This window comes from Phyllostomus hastatus, unplaced genomic scaffold (genome assembly GCF_019186645.2).
Source record: "Phyllostomus hastatus isolate PE091 unplaced genomic scaffold, TTU_PhHast_1.1 phas_contig_86, whole genome shotgun sequence".
In the NCBI taxonomy this organism is placed as follows: Eukaryota; Metazoa; Chordata; class Mammalia; order Chiroptera; family Phyllostomidae; genus Phyllostomus; species Phyllostomus hastatus.
In genome coordinates this window covers 81,403,784-81,424,319 of record NW_025333977.1, presented here as the reverse complement: position 1 = coordinate 81,424,319, position 20,536 = coordinate 81,403,784, and the positions used below count along the sequence as shown (strand labels likewise).

Sequence of the window (20,536 nt, the reverse complement as noted above, 5' to 3'; positions counted from 1 at the left end):
TGAAGTACATGAAAGGTCATTATTGTCTTGAAGAGTCTTATAAGTAATGCTAGGGAGGTTGGGTTTACTCTAAGGACAACAGAAATCCTCTGGGAGGTTTTAAGTATGCCTACCCTATTGCCATGACCATCCCTGGAAACCCAATGTTGCCTCTGTTGCTACTGAACAGTTCTTTCCCTGCATCATTGGGTCCCAAGTCAATGTCTTGAGAAAGAAGATGTAAGAAAGCAGCACTGAGGCCACACAACCATGCCTGACCTTGGGGTTCAGGGTGGGTAGAGGCTGTGAAAACAGGTGCTGCTTTGCTTGGTAGTGGAAGTGGCTCTACCTCCACTGACGACTCATGAAATGGGGAATTCCCCGAAACATGGAGAAATGAGGTTCACATGTTGAGAAGTCAAACTTTCACTATATGTGGAACCCTTTTACATGCAACACCAAAACTATCCTACAGAATAAGTGTTCCACGGAACACACTTTGGGAAAGGCTGTCTCAGGTAGTTTTCACAAGAATGATGTCAAGTCAGGTATGTCCTGAAGACATTAAGTCACCCTGATCTTACCACTTTATACTCGTAAAACTTTTGGACTGTACTATCCAATCTAATACTCAATGACATTTTTTTATGATCTGTAATATTTGCTAATTGTTCCATGTATTTGTTTTGTCTCCTGTCAAGGATTTTATCTGTAACATATTTGGAATCAAGCATGTATTTAACACTTAGTACATACACTACAAATATTTGCTGTTTCCATATGAGTGGAGGTAGTCCAGCTAAGTTTGTAGCTTTCAACAAGTTCTCTGCCCGCTGAAAAAAACCTACCCGCAGGATGTCAGGGAAGTGGCTGTTCTGAATTCTTCAGCATTATTTCCACAAAAATTTCTCTTTCTCTCCATTTATTTTTTTCTTGTGGGCCCCCTGTTATGTAGATGTCAATACTTCTCCTTCAGCTCCCCACCAGTTTCTCTTTTTTGTTTTTTCATGTTGGATAATAGGGGGAAAAGGGGAAAGAGTTGCCAATTTCTTATATTTTTTTGTTTCTATTCCATATATTTTCAGGTAGAACCTCAACCTGATCCTCCAGTTCTCTAATTGTTCATGCTAATGCCCAACACACGGCTGAGGTTTACTAAACAGCATTATTTTTAAAATCTGGGATTTCATGTAGTTCATCTTTATAACTGTAACCTGCTTAGTTTTAACAATGTTTTTCTCTCCATTTCTTTGAGCATACTCACTTCGCTTATTTTAGTCTTATTTCTTCTGTTTATTAATTCAACTACACGTGGTAAAGGTCATCCAGTTTGATATTTCTCATAACTTCTTTCTGCAGATCTGATGTTATTTTCACCTGTGAGCTCCCTGCGGCATCAGCTATCTAGGGTAGTACTACTGAGAACCACAGAGGGGAGGTGCTCAATGTGAGAAGGGTTCAGGACAGAAGGGAGATTAGAATGGAAACCCCTTAGGGTAGGGGCCCTCGGAGCTGACCACACCCTTTTTACCCCTTTCAGCAATCCAGTCTGCCTCCTCCCATCTAATTTTACCTTCATATCACACCCCCTCTTCCTGCTTCCTTGTAATCTCCTGACCCCACCTTGTGAAGCGGGTGGTGGGGAAGGAGACAATGCTCAGCATTAGCAGGCCAACTGTGCAAGGTCATTTTTCTGCCTTCCAACTGGCCTCCACAGACATTACCCCACAGAGCCCAGCCAGCCCTCACAATGGTGATGAGGCAGGGCAGGTGGCATCCATCTAGGCCAAACTGTGGGAGGCCAAAAAGCACAACAAGAAAGCTCTCAACCAACCTAGTTCCTATCTATGACCTCTGAAGTTGTGGGCTATCATTTGCCTCTTGCTCTGAGAGCTAACCACCTTCTGTCTCTCTGGAGTTGCTCAGATCTTTGCATTGGGACCTCTGCCCACTGACCTCCCTTAGTCTGTAGGCCTCTCCAGGTGAGGATCTGGGAGAGAGCGAGGGGCCCGTGCTGAGTCCGCTCATCTCCTGTGCGTGATTCCTTTTCTCTGTTTTATCTTACCTGTCTTTTTCTATCTCCCACTTATAGTATGTCTCCCATGAAGGTGCTGAAGAAGGAAAAATAATTATTTTATGGCTTGAGGCAGAAGTCAGGATTGTCTCCCTGGATTTTATTTATATGCTGAGTGATTGCACTGCAGGCAAGTCTCTTCTATAGCTGTTTTGAGACCTCCTTAATTAATGCTCTGGAGGTGGAAAACCACTAGAAAATTATTGTTGTGATTGTTAGGCTTATAATCTGATGCTCATCGGCTATTTATTTTTGAGTTGGCATTTATTGTCATACTAGTGGCATTTGTAATTCTAAGTAAGTATTTGTCAGGATATAAATATTACCTAAAGGAAACTGCTTTCTAAATGAGTCAAAACTGATTATCTGCAAACATGTTCCCCTTCAAAATCTTCAAGAAAAATTCTTGAGACAATAGAAGAGACTTCCAGAAAGGTCATGTTTACAGACAAAATCATTACTAATTACAGAGTGGACACTGGCAGAGATGATATATATTACTTGAATTCTTTTATGCTCAGATTGGATGTTCCTCTTTATTTTTAATGTATCATATTTAGTTTATTTTATTCAAATACAATTTACATCCAATATTATTTTGTATTGGTTTCAGTTCTACAGCATAGGGATTAGACATTCATACCTTACAAAGTTTTCCCCTCAATATTTCTAGTACCCACATGGCACCATATATGTTTATCATATTACTTACTATTCTGTGTGTTGGACTTTACATCGCTATGATTATTCTGTAACTACCAATTTGCACTTCTTCATCCCTTCATCTTTTTTACCCAGTCTCCCAAGCCCACTGTCCTCTGGCAACCACCAATCTGATCTCTATGTCTATCAATCTGTTTCAATTTTGTTTGTTTGTTTACATTGTACTTAGACTTCATATATAAGTAAAGTCATATGGTATTTGTCTCTCTTTGTCTGACTTATTTTACTCAGAATAGTATTCTCTAGGTCCATCCATACTGTAGCAAATGGTAAAATTTTGTTCTTTTTTATGGCCAAGTAATATTCCATTGCATAAATCTGTACCACCACTTTTTAAAAAAAAAAATTTATTTATTTTTAGAGCGAGGGGAAAGGAAGGAGAAAAAAGGAAGAGAAACATCAGTGTGTGGTTGCCTCTGGTGCGCCCCTACTGGGGACCTGGATGGCAACCCAGGCATGTGCCCTGACTGGGAATCAAACTGGCAACCCTTTGGTTTGCAGGCCTGTGCTCAATCCACTGAGCCACACCAGCCGGGGCCTGTGCCACCACTTTTTTATCCACTCATTTATCAATGGGGAGTTGTGTTGTTTCCATAGTTTGGCTATTGTAAATAACACTACAATAAACGTACAGATGAATATATATTTTTTGAATTAGTGATTTGGGTTTCTTCAGATAAATATCCAGAATTAGAATCCCTGGGTCATAAAGCAATTCCACTTTTATTTTTTGAGGAAACTTCTTACTATTTTCCATAGTGGCTGCACCAATGTGCATTCCTTCCAACAGTGCACAAGGCCAAGGGTTCCTTCCCTTTCTCCACATCTTCATCAATACTAGTCATTTGTGGATGATAGCCATTCTAACAGGTGTGAGGTAATATCTCATTGTGGTTTTAATTTGCAATTTTCATGTATCAGTTTTAGTAGTTTTTTGGTGGAATCTTTAGGGTTTTCTAACATGGATGTCCAATCTTTTGGCACCTCTGGGCCACACTGGAAAAAGAGTTGTCTTGGGCCACACATTAAATACAACAAACACTAATGAAAACTGTTGAGCAAAAAAAAGGTTTTAAGTAAATTTATGATTTTATGTTGGGCCACAATCATAGCCATCCTAGGCTGCATGCAGCTCATGGACCATGGGTTGGACACCCCTGGCAGTATCATGACATCTGCAAATAACAACAGTTTTACTTCTTCCTTTCTAATTTGGATGCCTCTTATTTTTTCTTCTTGTCTGATTGCTGTGTCTAGGATTTCCAGTACTATGTTGAATAAGAGTAGTGAAAGCAGACATCCCTTTCTTGTTCTTCATCTTAAGGGAAACACTTTTAGTTTTTCTCCATTGAGCATGATGCTGGTAATGGGTTTGTCATATATGGCTTTTATTGTGTGTATGTTTCCTCTACTCTCACTTTGCTGAGAGTTTCTATCAGATACGAATGTTGGATTTTGTCAAATGCTTTTTCTGAATTAATTAATATAATCATACAATTTTTATTTTTTATTGATTATTTTTCATTATGTGGTGTTTCACACCAATTGATTTACAGATATTGTGCCAACCTTGAATCACAGGAATAAATCCCACTTGATCATGGTGTATGACTTTTTAAATGTATTGCTGGATCTAGTTTGCTAATATTTTACTAAGGATTTTTAAGATTTTTATTTTATTATTTAATTTTAGAGAGATGGAAAGGGAGGGAGAAAAAGAAGGTGAGAAACATTGATGTGAGAGAGAAACATTGATTGGTTGCTTCTTGTATGCACCCTAACCAGGGACCAAACCCATAACTGAGGCATGTTCCCTGACTGGGAGGGAATCAAACTGGGACTTGTTGTGGGATGACACCTGACCAACTGAGACACATGAGTCAGGGCTATTGAAGATTTTAGCATCTATGTTCATCAGGAATATTGGCCTATAATTTTCTTTCTTTGTAGTGTCTTTATCTGGTTTTTGAATTGGGATAATGCTGGCCTCGTAAAATGAGCGTGAGGGTCTTCCCTCCTCTTGAATTTTTTGCAATATTTTAAGGATAGGTGACAGTTCTTCTTTGAAGGTTTGGTGATATTCACCTGTGAAGCCATTTGATTCAGAACTTTTACTTGCTGGGAGTTTTTGATTACTGTTTCGATTTCATTAGCTTTAATCAGCCTATTCAGATTTTTTTCTTCCTTATTCAGTTTGAAAGATTTATGTTTCTAAGAATTTATCCATTTCTTCCAGATTGTCCAATTTGTTGGCATATGGTTGTTTGTAATACTTTCTTATAATCCTTTGTATTTCTGTGGTGTCAGATGTTACTTCTCTTTCATTTCTGACTTTGTTTATTTGGATCTTCTCTCTTCCCCCACCCCACACCCCCCACCATGAGTCTGGTTAAAGGTTTATCAATCTTGTTTCTCTTTTCTAAGAACCAGCTCTCGGTTTCATTGATTTTTGTTGTCTTTTCAGACCCTTCCCTTTATTTTCACCCTGATCTTTATTATTTCCTTTCTTCTACTCACTTTTGGCTTTTTTTTCTGGTGTTACTTTTTTTCAGTTCCTTTAGGTATAAGGTTATATTGTTTATTTGAGATTTTTCTCACTTCCTGAGGTAGGCCTGTATTGTTATGAATTTCCCTCTTAGTACTGCTTTCACTGTGTCCCATAGATTTGGGGTTGTTCTGCGTTCTTTTTCATTTGTCTCAAGGTAAGTTTTGATTTCTTCCTTGATCTCACTGTTTACCAATTCATTGTTAAGTCATATGTTATTATGACTTTCTTTTTCCATGTGTTTTTCAGTTTCTTTCCTATAATTGATTTCTAGTTTCATATCATTGTATTCAGAGAAGATGCTTGATATGATTTCAAACTATCCTAGAAAATGTTCCAAGTGCACTTAAAAAAATACATATTCTACTTCTTTGGGGTGAAAACTGTGAAGATATCAGTTAAATCCATCTGATCTAGTATGTCATTTAAAGCCACTGTTTCCTTGTTGATTTTCTGTTTGGAAGATCTATTCATTGATGTCAATGGAATTTTAAAATCCCCTGCTATGACTGTATTTCTGTCCATTTCCCCCTTTATGTCCATCAAAATTTGCTTTATATATTTAGGTGTTCCTATGTTGGTTCCATAAATGTTTACAAGCATTACAAACATTTTGGATTGCTCCCTCTTTTTGGATTCCTCCCTTTATCATTATGTAATGTCCTTCTTTGTCCCTTAGAGCCTTTTTAAAAGTCTATTTTATCTGACACAAGTATTGCTACCCCAGTTTTTTTTATTTGCATTTGCATGAAATATATTTTTCCGACCCTTTACTTCCAGTCTGTGCATATCTTTTGTTTTAAAGTGTGTCTCTTATAGAAAGCATATATACAAGTCTTGTTTTCTTACTCATTCAGCTACCCTATATTTTTCTTGGAACATTTAAAGTAATTATTGATAGGTACACTTTATTTCTTATAATTATGTTCATCTTTTCTTCTCCTTCTCCTTCAAGAAGATCATTTAATATTTCCTGTAATAGTGGTTTGGTGAACCACTTTAGCTTTTTCTTGTCTGAAGAGCTCTTTATTTCTGCTCTGATTTTAAATGATAGCCTTGTTGGGTAGAGTAGTCTTAATTGTTGGTCCTTGTTTTTCATCATTTAAATATTTAGTGCCAATTCCTTCTGTCCTGCAAAGTTTCTGTTGAGAAATCAGCTGACAGTCTTATGGGAGGTCTCTTCTAGGTAACTCTTTCTCTTGCTTTTAAGGTTCTCTCTTTGTCTTTACCCTTTACCATTTTAATTATGATATGTGGGTATCTTTGAGTTCATCTTGTTTGGGACTCTCTGTGTTTGCTGGACATGTATGTCTTTTTCCTTCACCAGGTTAGGTAAGTTTTCAGCCATTATTTCTTCAAATAGTTTCTTTTTAAATTTTTTTTAAAGATTGTATTTATTTATTTTTAGAGAGAGGGGAAGGGAGGGAGAATGAAAAGGAGAGAAACATCAATGTGTGGTTGTTAAGGACCACCTTGTGCATTTTCGAAGACTGTAGCCCTATGCGAGCAAGGCCTTGCCTGTAAGTCTTGACCAGAACACTGGGAATGCTGGTGGCAGCACAGCCCAATACTAACACCAGGGGTTCCCATGGGAAATCAGGCCTGAAGTATACATTATATCCTTTGAAGCTTGCTTTGCTTTGCTATAGCCCTGTTGGTGTAAACCAGATGTTTAAGTTCAAAGCATACGGAATGAACTCCTTATCTGAAGGAATAAGCCTTAACAACCATCTGGTGCCAGCATGTCTAGCAGACCCTGACCTGAGGCAGATCTCTGTGTTTCTTCAATTGTAATCTACAGATAATATCAGTATTTTATAACTAGCTTTCAGACATTGATGGATGAGCTATGCACATATGTTGTATATCCCTGCACTTACTGATCCCAATAAAAGCTGTTTTGGAGAAGGGCTTGGGGCATTCTCCACTGGAGGGAATTGCCACCTCCTTTCCCACTGGAACAACAGATTGTGTCTGGGACGACCCATTCTCATCTGTGGTGGCTGGGAGAGCTCTGCAGGACAGGGCATCACACGTGTGGTTGCCACTCACACACCACCAACCAGGGACCCAGCCCACAATCCAGGTGTGTGCCCTGACTGGAAATTGAACTGGCGACTCTGGGTTCACAGGCTGACACTCAATCACTAATCCATACCAGGTAGGGCTCTTCAGATAGTTTCTTGATATCTTGATCTTTCCCTTCTCCTTCTGGTACCCTTATAATGTGGATATCATTGTGCTTGATGTGGTCCCAAAGGTCCCTTAAACTCTCCTCATTTTTAAAATCCTTTTTCTTTTTACTGGTCTGATTGGGTGTTTTCTTCTACATTATTTTCCAGATTATACTCATTTGATCTCTGTTTCATCTAGCTTGTTGTTGATTCCTTCTAGTGTATTCTTCATATTGGATATTATATTCTTCATTTCTGACTGGTTCTTTTTGTGGTTGTCTTTTTTTTTCTTTGCTCTTTGTTGAAGTTCTCCTAAATATCTTGAGCATTCTTATAACCATTGTTTTGAACTCTGTATCTGGTAGCTTACTTGCCTCCATTTCATTCAGTGTTATTTTTTCCTGAGGATTTTTTTCTTCTTTCATTTGGGGCATGTTTCTTTGTCTCCGCATTTTGCCTGGCTCTCTGAATTTGTGTCTGTATATGAGATAGATCTGTTATGCCTCCCAGTCTTAGTAGGATTGCTGATGTAGTAGGTGTCTTGTGGGGCTCAGGAAAAGAGTCTCCCTGATCACCTGACCTAGGTGCTCCACGAATGTCCTTGGTGTCAGTTTTGTGAACCCTCTTCTTGCAGCTGAGTCTTGATTGCTCAAGTCTTGATTGGTCTGTCTGTGGGTAGATTTGCCCCTCCAGCTGGCTATGAAGATGGACCCTGGCTACAATGTGTTTACTGCTGTGCAGGGCTAACTCTATGAAGTGGAATTCACCTCATTAGGGTCTACTGCTTGCCAAGATCTCCCTTTGGGTATGGTGTTTATGGAGCTAATTGGATTGTGCTCTGATGTGGTCTAAATCTCACCATTGGGTATGTTGGTTTTGGTGCCACTTGAGAGAACTCCAGTGTGGGTCAATGTCAGGCACTGTCTGGGACCAGCCCTGGGCTATCTTTTTGGAGCTACAAAGTGAGCTGCAGTTTGTGGCTGCCTTTGGTAGGCATGGGAGGGGCTAAGCTGTGTACCAAGGCTGGTTTCCACCAGCACTGAGCTGGGAGTAGGTCAGCAAAAGACACATGTGTCCCCAAATCCACTTCTACCTGTTAGCTATCTATTAGGTTCAGTCACTGAAGAGCCTCTGGTGAAATGTGAGAGGTATGAGGTAGGTTCTCAATGAGTCACCAGGTAAGGGTAGATGGTGTTCACCAGACTGATACAGACTCAGGCTCCATGCCTGTGCTGGGTTCACGGCCACTCAGCAATAGTCTCAGGGTACACCAAGGTCAGCTGCCACCTGCTGGGTGCCCAGGGACTTTTGTGGTGGGGTGGGGTCACTGGGTGTCATCAGAATGAGGCCAGCATTATCAGGACCAAAGAGACCAAGATATGGCCCTGTGAGTGGAGGGCTCTGCACAGAAACAGTGGTGCTGGTCTGGAGTATGAGTGAAAAATGGCCCCACCCAACAGCCACACAATTCAGTTTTCCCCAGAGTCTGCCCATACCTCCTGGAGAATATTCTGCACCTCAGGACCATGCTGGTCACCATCCCCGGACAAAACTGCAGAACACAAACTTATCAGTATGGAACTACTGGGAGTTGGGAGGGTGGTGAAGCTAGTGAATCTCTCATGGCATGGTGAGGGGGTTGGAAGTTGGTGGAATGCTGCTGCTCTAGTGTTGGAGAGGGAGGGGCAGGGTGCTGCTGCTCTGGCACAAGCAGTGGCAGGGAATGGTCCCTGTCCCAGAGCCACACAACTCCGTCTCTAACACCCCCTGAGCTCGGTCTCAGGATCGCCTCAAGAAAGTCTACACCAGCCCTGGCTGGATGGCTCAGCTGACTGGAGCATTGTCCAGTGAACCAACAGGTTGTGAGCTCACTCCCCAGTAAGGGCACATACTTAGGTTATGGGTTGGTTTGATCCCTAGTTGGGGTGCATTCGGGATGCAACTGATTGATATTTCTCTCTTGTACCAATGATTCTCTCTCTCTTTCTTTCTTTCTCTCTCCCTTCCTCTCTCTAAAAATCAACAAACATATCCTTGGGTGAGGATTTTTTTAAAAGTTTACTCCACAGGCTCAGGCAGTACTCCTCCACAGGGTGTGAACTCGGCAGTGCGGGGCAACAGGGAGTCAGGAGGGTGGGGCTAGTGCAGTCCTCCAGGCTGATGCACTATAGAGGCAGGTGCTTGACCCAGGAAACATGACATCTGTGGGTAGAGTCGGAGAGGGACTCAGCACAGGGTCTCTGGTGGCTGTCCCTTCAGCACCCTCCCTGGAGCCACACACCCTAATCTGTCCTCCCATGACTCCAGTCTGCTGTGATCTGCCATCCCTCTGCCAGAGCCTCAGGTCAGTGGCCAAAAATGAGATTTTGTGCACTGGCTCTTTAAGAGGGCACCTGGGTTTCTAGTTTACTCCTGTTTCTCCCTGGTGGACAGAATCCCTGCTGATTTTCACAACCAGATATAATGTGGGTGCCTCTCCTGGCTCTGGTGCTCCAGGCTGGGGAGCATGGCATGGGGTTGAGACCCTACATTCCTCAAGGGGGGCCTTTGTAGCTGAAATATCCCTCCATGTTCTCAGCTGCCACATGTGGGTGTGGGCTCATCACTGTTCATGTCTCTGAGCTTCCTACCAGTCTCAGTGTGGCTTCTGTAAGTCCTCGGTTCTAAGACTTTTGTTCAGCCAGTCTTCAGTTGGTTGTTCAGGCTGAGTGTTATATAAGTTAGTTGTAATTCTAGTTGAGACTTGGAAGGAGGTAAGTGTAACTTCCACTATTTCTCCATTGTCTTCTTCCTGTATCTTGGATGTTCCTCTTGAAATGGGGATAGACAGAAGGCTGCAACACCCCAGTTTTCCTCCCTGCCACATCTTGGTCCCTCATCACCTGTCTCTGAGTCTGTATAGCTGTCCTCCAACAAATGTCCTAGAAACCCCGCCCATAAGGACTTTTGGAGGGGTTGGTTTAGGAGTCTACACAGCACCCTAATCCCAGCATGTGTTAGAGGAGCTTCCTACACTCCACTCCCCTGAGTTTTTTGCGAGGGAAGGCTGCCTGTGGATGCCAAAGGGGCCAGACCCATGATGCATGCTCAGATGGTTAGATGCTCCCATGTGGCATTTTCAATGGTGATTAAATGATACAAAGATGAAGGGAGACTTTAGAAGTTACTGGCAACAGTGACACCACTGCAGTCCATGGCAGTAGTGTCCAGGAGTAACCATATTTAATGACAGTGGAGGTGGTGGTACCTGGGGAAACATCCTAATCAAACAATTGCTGTGGCATGGCTGTTACTATACATTTTTCCTTTGTTTTAAGAGGAAAAATGTTTTAATCTCTAAAAGTAGCTTATATTTGTCTTCATTTCCTTTTTAAATTTTCCTCCATCCATCCATCCATCCTTCTCCCTTTTGGCAAGCATAAGCTTTATCTCTCTATACATGGATTTGTTTCTGTTTTGTTTTTTTATTCACTTTTTAAAGATTCCATGAATAAGTGAAATCATAATGGTATTTGTCTTTCTCTGATTTATTTCACTTAATATGATACCACCTAGGTCCAACAATGTTGTCACAAATGGCAAGATTTTATTCTTATTTTTATTGCTGAGTGATATTCCACTGTATATCCATGTACCACATTTTTATCCACTCATCTGTTGATGGACACATAGGTTGCTTCCATATCTTGGCTATTGTAAATAATCCTGCAATGAACATAGGGGTGCATTTATCTTTTTTAATTAGTATTTTTGTTTTCTTTGGGTAAATACCAGAAGTGGTATTGCTGGGTAGTATGGCAGTTCCATTTCTAATTTTTTGAGGAATTTCCATACTGTTTTCCAGCTGTTGTTGTAATTTCCTGCGGTTTAGTTTCCTTTGATTTCTAGTTGTAGTCTGAAGATGGTAACTCAGCTTTGTGAGATACCCAAATCCTACTAATAAATTACTTTTATGCTTATATTAGCAAGTTGATTTCTGTTGCTTGAAGCTAAAAGTCTTGCCAGGCCCAACATTCTCTTTCCCACTCTGTCTGCTTCACTCACATCCCACAACTATCTCAGAGCCTCACTGCTCACAGACCTCCTCAAACCACCTATTAACTCCCAGACTTTGCCCTGTTGCCCCTCTCCATATCCCCCACTTTGTATCTCTTCATTACCCAGGTAAACATTGCCTTTCTCTTCGAGAGCTATAACTCTTCCATTCTGGTGAAGGTGGCATAGAGAGACAGGATACAGGATTCCTTTTTGCAAACCTTGGAGAGGCTAAAACAATGCCATGGGCATTTACATGTTAAATTTTTGGGAGCATACACAAGCTTCCAGTTAGGTTAATTAAACAAGTGTGAGTCACTTTGTCCACAAAGGGCAGAAGCAGTCATTTATTCCTGTTTGCGATGGCTTATCTTCATTGCTGTTTAGTGGGAATCCAGAAATACCAGTTCTCAGGATTAATGCTGTCCTGGAGTGACATACAGGCTAGTTGCTCAGGTCTCCAAGCTGCCCTGTGACTGGCACAAAGAAAGAACCTAGCACTGATGAAAATAAAGCACAAAAGCAATGAAGATTGACCCTTTTAGTCCACAGGGAGTCAGAATAAGATCATGGTTGGTGGGTGGCTGTGGCTCCATGAAAAATGGAAGAAAATCTGCCAACTTCTCAGTTTTATTTAGTGTCAACCCTGCTTGCTTGACTTGACAGACAAATGGATGCCTGGACAATGCACGAGGGAAAACAAAAGTGAAACACGTCTTGCTTCAGTGTTCAGTAGTTGTCAGGGAGTCATATATGGTCAAACAACCTGACTGTGGAAGTGTGACTACGATACTTTAAAATTATTTTTACTGTTGTTGATTAAAGAGGTGCTCTTGTGGGAGGAAGAGTGGTGTTGCACAAATATCCTAAGGAAATACTGTCAGGAATCTGAGTTATGTTCCTGACTTTTCTTCAAACTAGTTACATGATTTTGGACAAGTAATTTATTTCACTGGCTCTCAGTTTTCCCTTCTGTTAAGTGAGAAGTGATTAGGTAATTTAAAAGGTCCTGTGAGCTCTTAAGTTTAAATACAGTTCCCTCTTTTGTGGTTTAAATGTTTCTTTTAGTGTTGGAAAAAAAGAACAGAAAAAATCTCAAATGCAAGCCCAGTTACAATTCTGTAGCTAAGCAGACTTGACAAACAAAATCCTTCATCCTCTACCATTAGCACTATTAGAATTCTATAGCAAGACCTTGAAAAGAGGGAGACAGATCTCCAGTACCTGAGACTACCCATCATGGCTCTGGATCAGAAGTAAGGAACAAAACCTACGCCCTGAGATGCAGAAGAAGGACTGTTTGCCAGCAGCAAAGCCTCCAACCACCTGAAGAGCTAAATTACAGAAGAGGAAGAGCTTGATGGGCTGAGAGCATTCCTGAAAGATTTGAAAGATAAAAAGGATGGGAAAAGCAGAGACAGAAGATATACAGAAAAAAGGAGCAACAAGACAGTGGTAGAAATCAGAGATGGTGACTGCCGAAGGGAAGGCTGAGAACAATGATAAGAACAGTGAGATCCAGGTAAGAACCTGCTTCAAACCCTTTGGTTCAAGTTAGCCTATAAACACAAACACACATATGCAATACCGAAGTACTAAAAATATGGGGTGAGCTTTCAACAAATGTGCTGGAACAATTGGACATCATGTGCAAAACAAAAAAAATCTAGTGAGGAACCTTATATCTTTCACAGAAATGAACTCAAAATGGACGATAAGCCTAAATGTAAAATTCAAGCCTATAAAACTTCCAAAAGACAACACAGGAGAAAATCTAAGTGACCTTAGATTTGGTGGCAACTTTTTATTTTTATTTACTTTTTAAAACATTTTGTCTATTTTTTAGAGAGTGGGGAAAGGAGGGAGAAAGAGAGGGAGAGAAATATCAATGTGTGGTTGCCTTTCACATGCCCCCAACTGAGGACCTGGACTGCAACCCAGGTGTGTGCCCTGCCTGGGAATCAAACCAGCGACCTTTCAGCAGGACCACACCTAACCTACTGAGTCACAGCAGTCAGGGTGGTTACAACTTCTTAGATACAGTATCAAAGGTATGACCCATGAAAAAAAATCTTAAGTAGTACTTCATTAAATTTTAAAATGTCTCCTCTGTAAGGGAAAAAAAAACAGTATTAAGAGAACAAAAAGACAAGCCACAGACAAGGAGAAAATATTTGCAAAACTTGTATCTGATAAAACACTGGCATCCAAAATCTATAAAGGACTCTCAAAACTCAGGAGTAAGGAAACAAACAAGGCAATTTAAAAATGGACAAAAAATTTGAATGGACACCTCAACCAAAGAAGATGTACGGCTGGCAAATGATCACATGAACAGATGCTCAACAGCACGTTATCAGGAAACTGCAAACTAAAACGAGATATCACTCTGCACTTATCGGAATGGCTCAAGTCTAAAGCACTGACAAAACCAGGTGCAGATGAAGATGTGGAACAGGGACTCTCAATCACTGCTGTTGGGAATGCACAATGGTCCAGTCCCTTTGCAAGGCAAGTTTGATAGCTCCTTATAAAACTAAACATACTTTTACCACAAGACCCAGGAATTAAGCTCCTTGCTATTTACCCAAGGAGCTGAAAACTTATATCCACACAAAAATCTGCACACAATGTTTACAGCAGCTTTATTCCACTTTCTTTCTGCCTATCCAAGTTTTGTTTATTTATTAACACCTTTTCAAGCCTCATTTCCTCCAACAAAGCTATCTTTGGGATGAATGAGTTCTCAAAAGTCTGTAGTACTTGGGGAAGTGCTGTCTAATAAAACTACAATATGAATCAAACATGCTTTTAAATTTTCATTAAAAGAGTAGAAGAAACAGGTGAAGTGAACTTTATTAATATATTTATTTAACCTAATACATCCAGTATATAATAATCAATAAAAGTATTAATGATACATTTTATGCTATTTTTATACTGTCTTAAAATCTGGTGAGCGTTGTACACTTACAGCACATCTTGTTTTGACTAGCCACATTTCAAGTGCTCCTTAGCCCCGTGTGGAGAGTGGCTGCCATATTGGACAGCATATACCTACCAAATCCATTATATAATTTAGCACAAGGTTATCAGGTCCAGGCAGGCAGAAGATGGGTTCTCCACAAAATCAGACCCATAACTGGAGTATGGTCAGCCTGTAACACCTTTATGACACGTTGATGCTCCATTTTCAGAGCCACAGAGAAAAATGTGGGAGGTGACCGCTATGAACAGTTTGCATTCCCTTCCACCCCCGTTCATAATCCCTAGTGTGATAGTATCTGGAGACAAGGCCTTTAGAAGGCACTGAGATCACAAGGTTGGAGCACTCATGATGAGATTAGTGCCCTTTATAAGATTAAGGGAAGAGAGAGAGCTTGCTTTTCTCCCTGCTCTGGGGGCAGGTGCAGACACAGACAGAAGGTACTATACTGTCCATGAGCTGGGAAGTCAGTTCTCACCAAATGCCAAACTTGCTGATACTTTGATTCTGGACTTTCCAGCCTCTAGAACTGTGAGAAATGTGTTTTAAGGCCCCCAGACTATGGTATTCTGTTATAACAGCCTGGGCTGGCTGACACAGTAACTAGTCAACCAGGTAATGTGGCAATGAGATGATTCTCTCCTCAGCAAGCACCAGTCCAGTTTAGTAAGAGGACATCAGAGGAGGCTTCTCTGCCTCAGTATACAGAGAACACTGGAAGAATATATATGGGACCAGGAGGACTGAGGCTATCACACCAGTCTTAAATTCTTCTACCAAACTAGTAATGCATATTGCTACAAGTTACCATTTTTCACAAGAACTGGCTGACTTTTTGAATCTGGATCCAAGAGGCTGGTATAACTGGTTCTAGATACACAACTGCTGGTTGGTTTTAATAAAGCCGAGGATTGTTCCTTGGGCATAGAAAAGTATATGTCTTAAAAGATAAATGCCTCAGTTTAATGCGTAAAATAAAGAACTACTTCCAGGGAAACATTTCACATTCAAAAATCCATGGCAAACAATGAATTCTGTTACTGAAAGTCTCAGAGAAAACATCTTGTTGCAGGGTGGGTAGATTTTTATTTAAAGGCTCCTGATCACCATCTAGCTCAAATACAAACATCTGATTATGGCTGCCACCTGTCTGTACAGGAGCATTCTTATTTCCAGCAAACCTGCTTTTATGCCCCTTGTCCTAATCAAAAAAGGTAATTCCCTTCCAGTTTTGCTCCAGCCCTGTGGTTTTTAGAACACCTTGTGCACCACACTGAAAATCTACCCCTCTTCAAAGGAATCTCCCGATACTTTCTCTCCAGGAAAGTGAAATGAACTGTGATCTTGTCTAACCTGCATCTTTAATTGTTATTTTCATTATTCTTCATTAAACCAATCACTCCATCCTTTAGTGATAGTTTTTAATGGCAACTTCATATTTACATTACTGTCTGCCTGGAAGGCCTGTGTGACTTTTTCTGGTGCTGAGGTCATCTAATTAGCATGACACATGCTTGGCTAAATAGTTCTTCAGGACAGCAGTTTGGTATGGGAGATGCAGTGGCTGACAGGAAAGATTAGGAGGGAAGGCTCCCACTGTAGCTTCCTCCCTTTAAAATTTATTCTAAATTTAGTGGGTGGGCTGGAATGGGAGTAAAAGGGAGAAAACTGTACTTGAACCATGATTAAAATAAAATTTAAAAAAATTATTCTAAATTTAAAATTTAGAATAAAATTATTTATTTTATTATTTTCTTTATTTAAAATTTATTCTAAATTTAAAATTTAGAATAAAATTCTTTATTTTATTATTTTCTTTATTTAAAATTTTTAAGCCTTTGTCCTCCAAGCTGAAGAAGAATAATGACAAATATTACAACGTTTGAAGAGAAAAGGAAAAGGAGATGAAAATTCAACAATTAGAACTGTTTCTTGTAAACCAAATTCTCTGTTGCACTAAAGAGGGGAAGGTGGGAAGTGGCCCCTTCAGGGGCTGGAGCCCTCTCCAGGGCTTGGTCGGGTTACAGGAAACTGCTCACTGCGTCTGCTCTTGGACTTACAGACCTTTATTTTCCAGCGAGTGTCCTCCAGTGAGTCTGGGTTTGGCGATGGAGGCAAAATTGCTTGACATGAGAGAGTAACCAAAATTTTCTCGTGGGAAGAAGCTAGCATATGGGGTGGGTGATGGCCAAGAAGATGGTGATAAGCCAGGGCCCCTAAAATAGTACCACCATCTTGAAATTTCCCCTGGTGGGGAACAGCTGGTAGATTGTCATGACAGCGTTGCCTAGATTTCCGATGCAATCAGAAACGATGTTCTGTACTTTCCTTACATTACCCCAAACCTTCAGGAAAGTTCTGTTACATCCAACAGCACCATATTCACGGTATTGGAAGGAGGGGCTGCTGGTGTTCGACGTGGGGCAAAAAGGACACAGAAGAGAGGAGGCTATCAATGGAAACTGAGGGTTGGGACAGACAGGTCAGCAAAGTGCCACCTCTGGAGAAATCAACAGAAATACTGATGGAAGGGAGAGGACAATGATTTCCTAAAGTAAATGGGTTCCTGTCTTATTTGGATATCACAGAGAGGTCTCAGAAAGCTGTAAGAGTTGAGAATATCTGGTTCATATTATTGCTTACTGGCATTAAAATACTTGAGTTTTCTGTCAGTCCCACGGTTCCCAACTGCATTCCTCAGACGAGTAAAATTTTAGGAACTGCTGAGGTAACCAACTTTTTATTGTGTTATGCAAAGATATTTAAAAAACTAATTATCACCATTGTTTAATAAAATAAAGGACATTTTTTAACACATCTATAGGCTAACTGGAAAGGGCATAATCTCAGAAAAATTTAAAAAGTTTTTGTTTTTCATAAATTTCTGCCCTTTTTCTCAGCATCTCATGGTTCTCTAATGAATGAAGTCAAGCAGGCGACCCCAACTGCAAACGGTGTCGCCTGTGCTGAACTGTGGTGGAGGAACTGGCAGAACACTGAGGGCAAAAAAGCCAAACCACAGTTAAAAAGCAGTCAGTCTATTTCTAAGCAGAAGGGCAGGAAACACTAAAGCCTGACGTTAGGACTTACAGATTATTTGAATTTTCTTACCAATGATTTAGGGGAAGCTGACACTACACCCCATGGATCATGGAGTTTTTCAGACTTTTATCTCTTCTGAGCCAATCACAGGGCTATGAACACACCTCGTGTGGGATATGTCAGCTGGTCCACCACACACTGGACAGAAAGAGGTCAATTACGTGGGGCTTGGGGGATAAAAACTGCCTCTCCCACTTGTCTGCAATGGAATGGCTCCACACACGGCCACTCTGCCCACTTCAGGACACTTGGCCCGAAGGTCACAGGAGCATAGGACAGGGTGAGAGGGTTGTGCTGCCACAGGAGAGCCCCTTAGGCTGTAGTGCCATACTGGAGATGGAGCCCTGGCTCAGCACACACGGTTGGGAGATGACTGGGAGGGTGACAGGCACATTGGTCCCTCCAGCTCAGAACTACCTGAAGTTACCACTCCCTGAGTTCTCATCCTAAGTGAGAGTTAGAGAGGGAGGCATATCATGGTATCCCAATAATCAGTTCTTGAATTCCCAGGGTGGGGGGCAGGAGGACGTTGGGGAATGCTGGCATAGTAGGAGATACATACACAGACATTTGTATGGGAAGAAGATCCAGAGACAGGTAGGTAGGTACAATGCGGAGTTTTCTCTTTTCTCTGTGCCCCAGAAGGTACCAGATTAAAGAAAAAAATCTATTTACGCTTTTCTTATGTTATATAATCAGAGTATATGTGTCAAAGGGAGAGTTGCTGGAAGTCATTTCCTCCCCTTGTCTCACCTCAGTTCTTGTTAGAAATAGGTCTAGAATTTTCACACAACGATCCATCTTTTAAAAAATCAAAATCTCAACAGATCAGGGGATGGCTGCAGTGCCAATGTCTTTGGCCAGGTCTTCTGGCTTCTCTAAGCAAAGAGGTGCGACAATGATACAGAAACAGAGGAAGCGACTATGAATACACAGAGGTCTGCAGCTTGCATCCATTCTCACACATGCCCGTTTTAGATTCTGAGCAGCTCTCTCTTCCCAAAGCGCTATGAAATACATGCGTCTGGCTGAATCATCCAAATGAAATGAGTTTCTCTCCCTGCTGGAGATTAGGAAGAGAGTTGCGGTCCTTTCCCCGCGCGACCCTAGAAATCGTGACTTTCCTAGGGAAAGGCCCAGTCGGTGGTCAGGACCCGCAGACCATGCGGGGGAACCAGAGAGAGCCTTGTGAAGCCCAGAGATGCCAGCGACCAGGCCAGGGGAGGGGAGGCGCCAAAGGAAGCGGAGTTGTTCCCGAGGCTGGTTGCGGAGGACGCGGCAGCTCCGGCTGGGCAGTAATTGCTCTGAATGAGAAAGGGAACTTGGCGCCCCGGTCCCCGAGGTCTCCCGAGGTCAATTCCCAAAAGACCCAAAGCAGCAGCGGGGCTCTGAGATCTGGCAAGTTCCTGGAAGTGGAGCGAGGAGAGCGAGTCTCTTACCTGGCCGGGCTGGCTGGTGTAGTTGAAGGCGTAGATGGTCTCGGTGCTGAGGCTCACCACCCCGCTGTAGACGCGATCGAAATCGGCGCCCCTGGCAGGGTCGTGGGGGTCGCGCCGCTGAGCCAGGGGCTGCGCGGGGCTCCGGGGTGCCGCCGCCCGCAGGAGCCAGGGCAGCGCGCAGAGCATCGCGCCCAGCAGCGGGAACCGCGGGGATCGCCGCATGGTGGGCGCCGCGCCGGCCCCGAGGCAGAGCCGCCCCAGGAGAGGGCGAGCGCAGAGCGGGTCCTTCCGAAGCCCCCCGCGGACTCCGGAACCGCCTTCAGCTCTGCCCCTGCCACAAAGCCCCGCCGGCCGGCGAGTGCTGGCAACACACCGGCGAAGGGCGGACCAGATATTGACGCCACCGCGGGGGGTCTCCGCTGGGGTCACGGGCGGGGCGTGAGGGGGCCGAACGATATTCAGGCCGTGAGCTGCAGCTTTGCTCTCGGGCTTCTAAGTCCGTTTCCTTCCCCCTGTCTCATTTCTGAGAATGTCCAACTCACCTAGACAAAATTTCAACAGACTGTTTCCCCATCAACCTTAAAACAAAAAAAGGCGATGGAGACACTAGAAATATTCACTAGTCTTGAAAGGTCGACCTGACCAGGAAATTTAATCCTTTTCAAATAAATGTGCAACCGGGCTGCAAGCGAAGAAATAGAAAGCAACAGAGCTTGTCCTCCGGTCGGCTCTCCGAATGATGGTTATTAACTACCGGTTCTCCCTTCTCTAATAGAACACCTTTTCCAAACACCTGTTTTATTTCCGTATCACCTGCTATTCTCCAAGAAGAGCCTGACGTCATCGTTCTCTCTCTCTCTCTCCCCCCACCCCCCTCTCTCTCTCACCAAACGTGTATGCAAACGTGTACGGTTATTAAAAAAAAACAAACAGGTGTGGTTAAGAGGACAGATTTGGACAATGCCTGAAGTCTGGTTCAGGAAGTTATCCAAGACGATTCAGAGTAACTGGAGGATATATGCAGAGGGAATTTCTTTCCACCCAATCTCTTGCCTAATTTATACTCTGTAATAACTTCTCAGATTCTGTAAGATTCCCTAGGATTCTGTATTGTTTTTCAAAAGACAGACACACTCCAGCATTAAAAAGAAATTTTCTGGCAAAAATTAGGTAACTGGATTTAAAAAGTTGAAGAGCCAGATAAAAGGCGGGTGAAAGAGGATATGCTGGAAGTCCTTGAAGAACATCAAACAATCACAATTCAAGTGTAGAAGAGGACTCACTGTTTTATTTCAGTTTCAAGTTATTTATAAACTAGAAAAGCATATAATAGTGCTTGACATGAACAAACATTAAAAAAGAAGCTGCAAAGAAGAAACAGATCTCATTAAAAGAGTTGAGATTAAGATTAAAATCCTAGCATTTACCATTCAAAGGGAGATTTTTTCTTTTCACCCCACTGAATTCCTAAAATGGATT

General features: G+C 42.0%; 1 protein-coding gene across 2 annotated transcripts in view; it reads right to left on the bottom strand.

Annotated features, from left to right (window-relative positions):
- The window catches only part of SIDT1 (SID1 transmembrane family member 1), a 98,744-nt gene extending 78,886 nt beyond the window's left edge, over positions 1-19,858 (bottom strand). For both annotated transcript variants that reach the window (XM_045851196.1, XM_045851197.1), the window contains exon 1: positions 19,058-19,858. In XM_045851196.1, the coding sequence (XP_045707152.1) occupies positions 19,058-19,279 (222 nt within the window). In that variant the 5' untranslated portion in view covers positions 19,280-19,858. The remainder of the gene's footprint in view (positions 1-19,057) is intronic.
- Between the last annotated feature and the right edge of the window lie 678 nt (positions 19,859-20,536).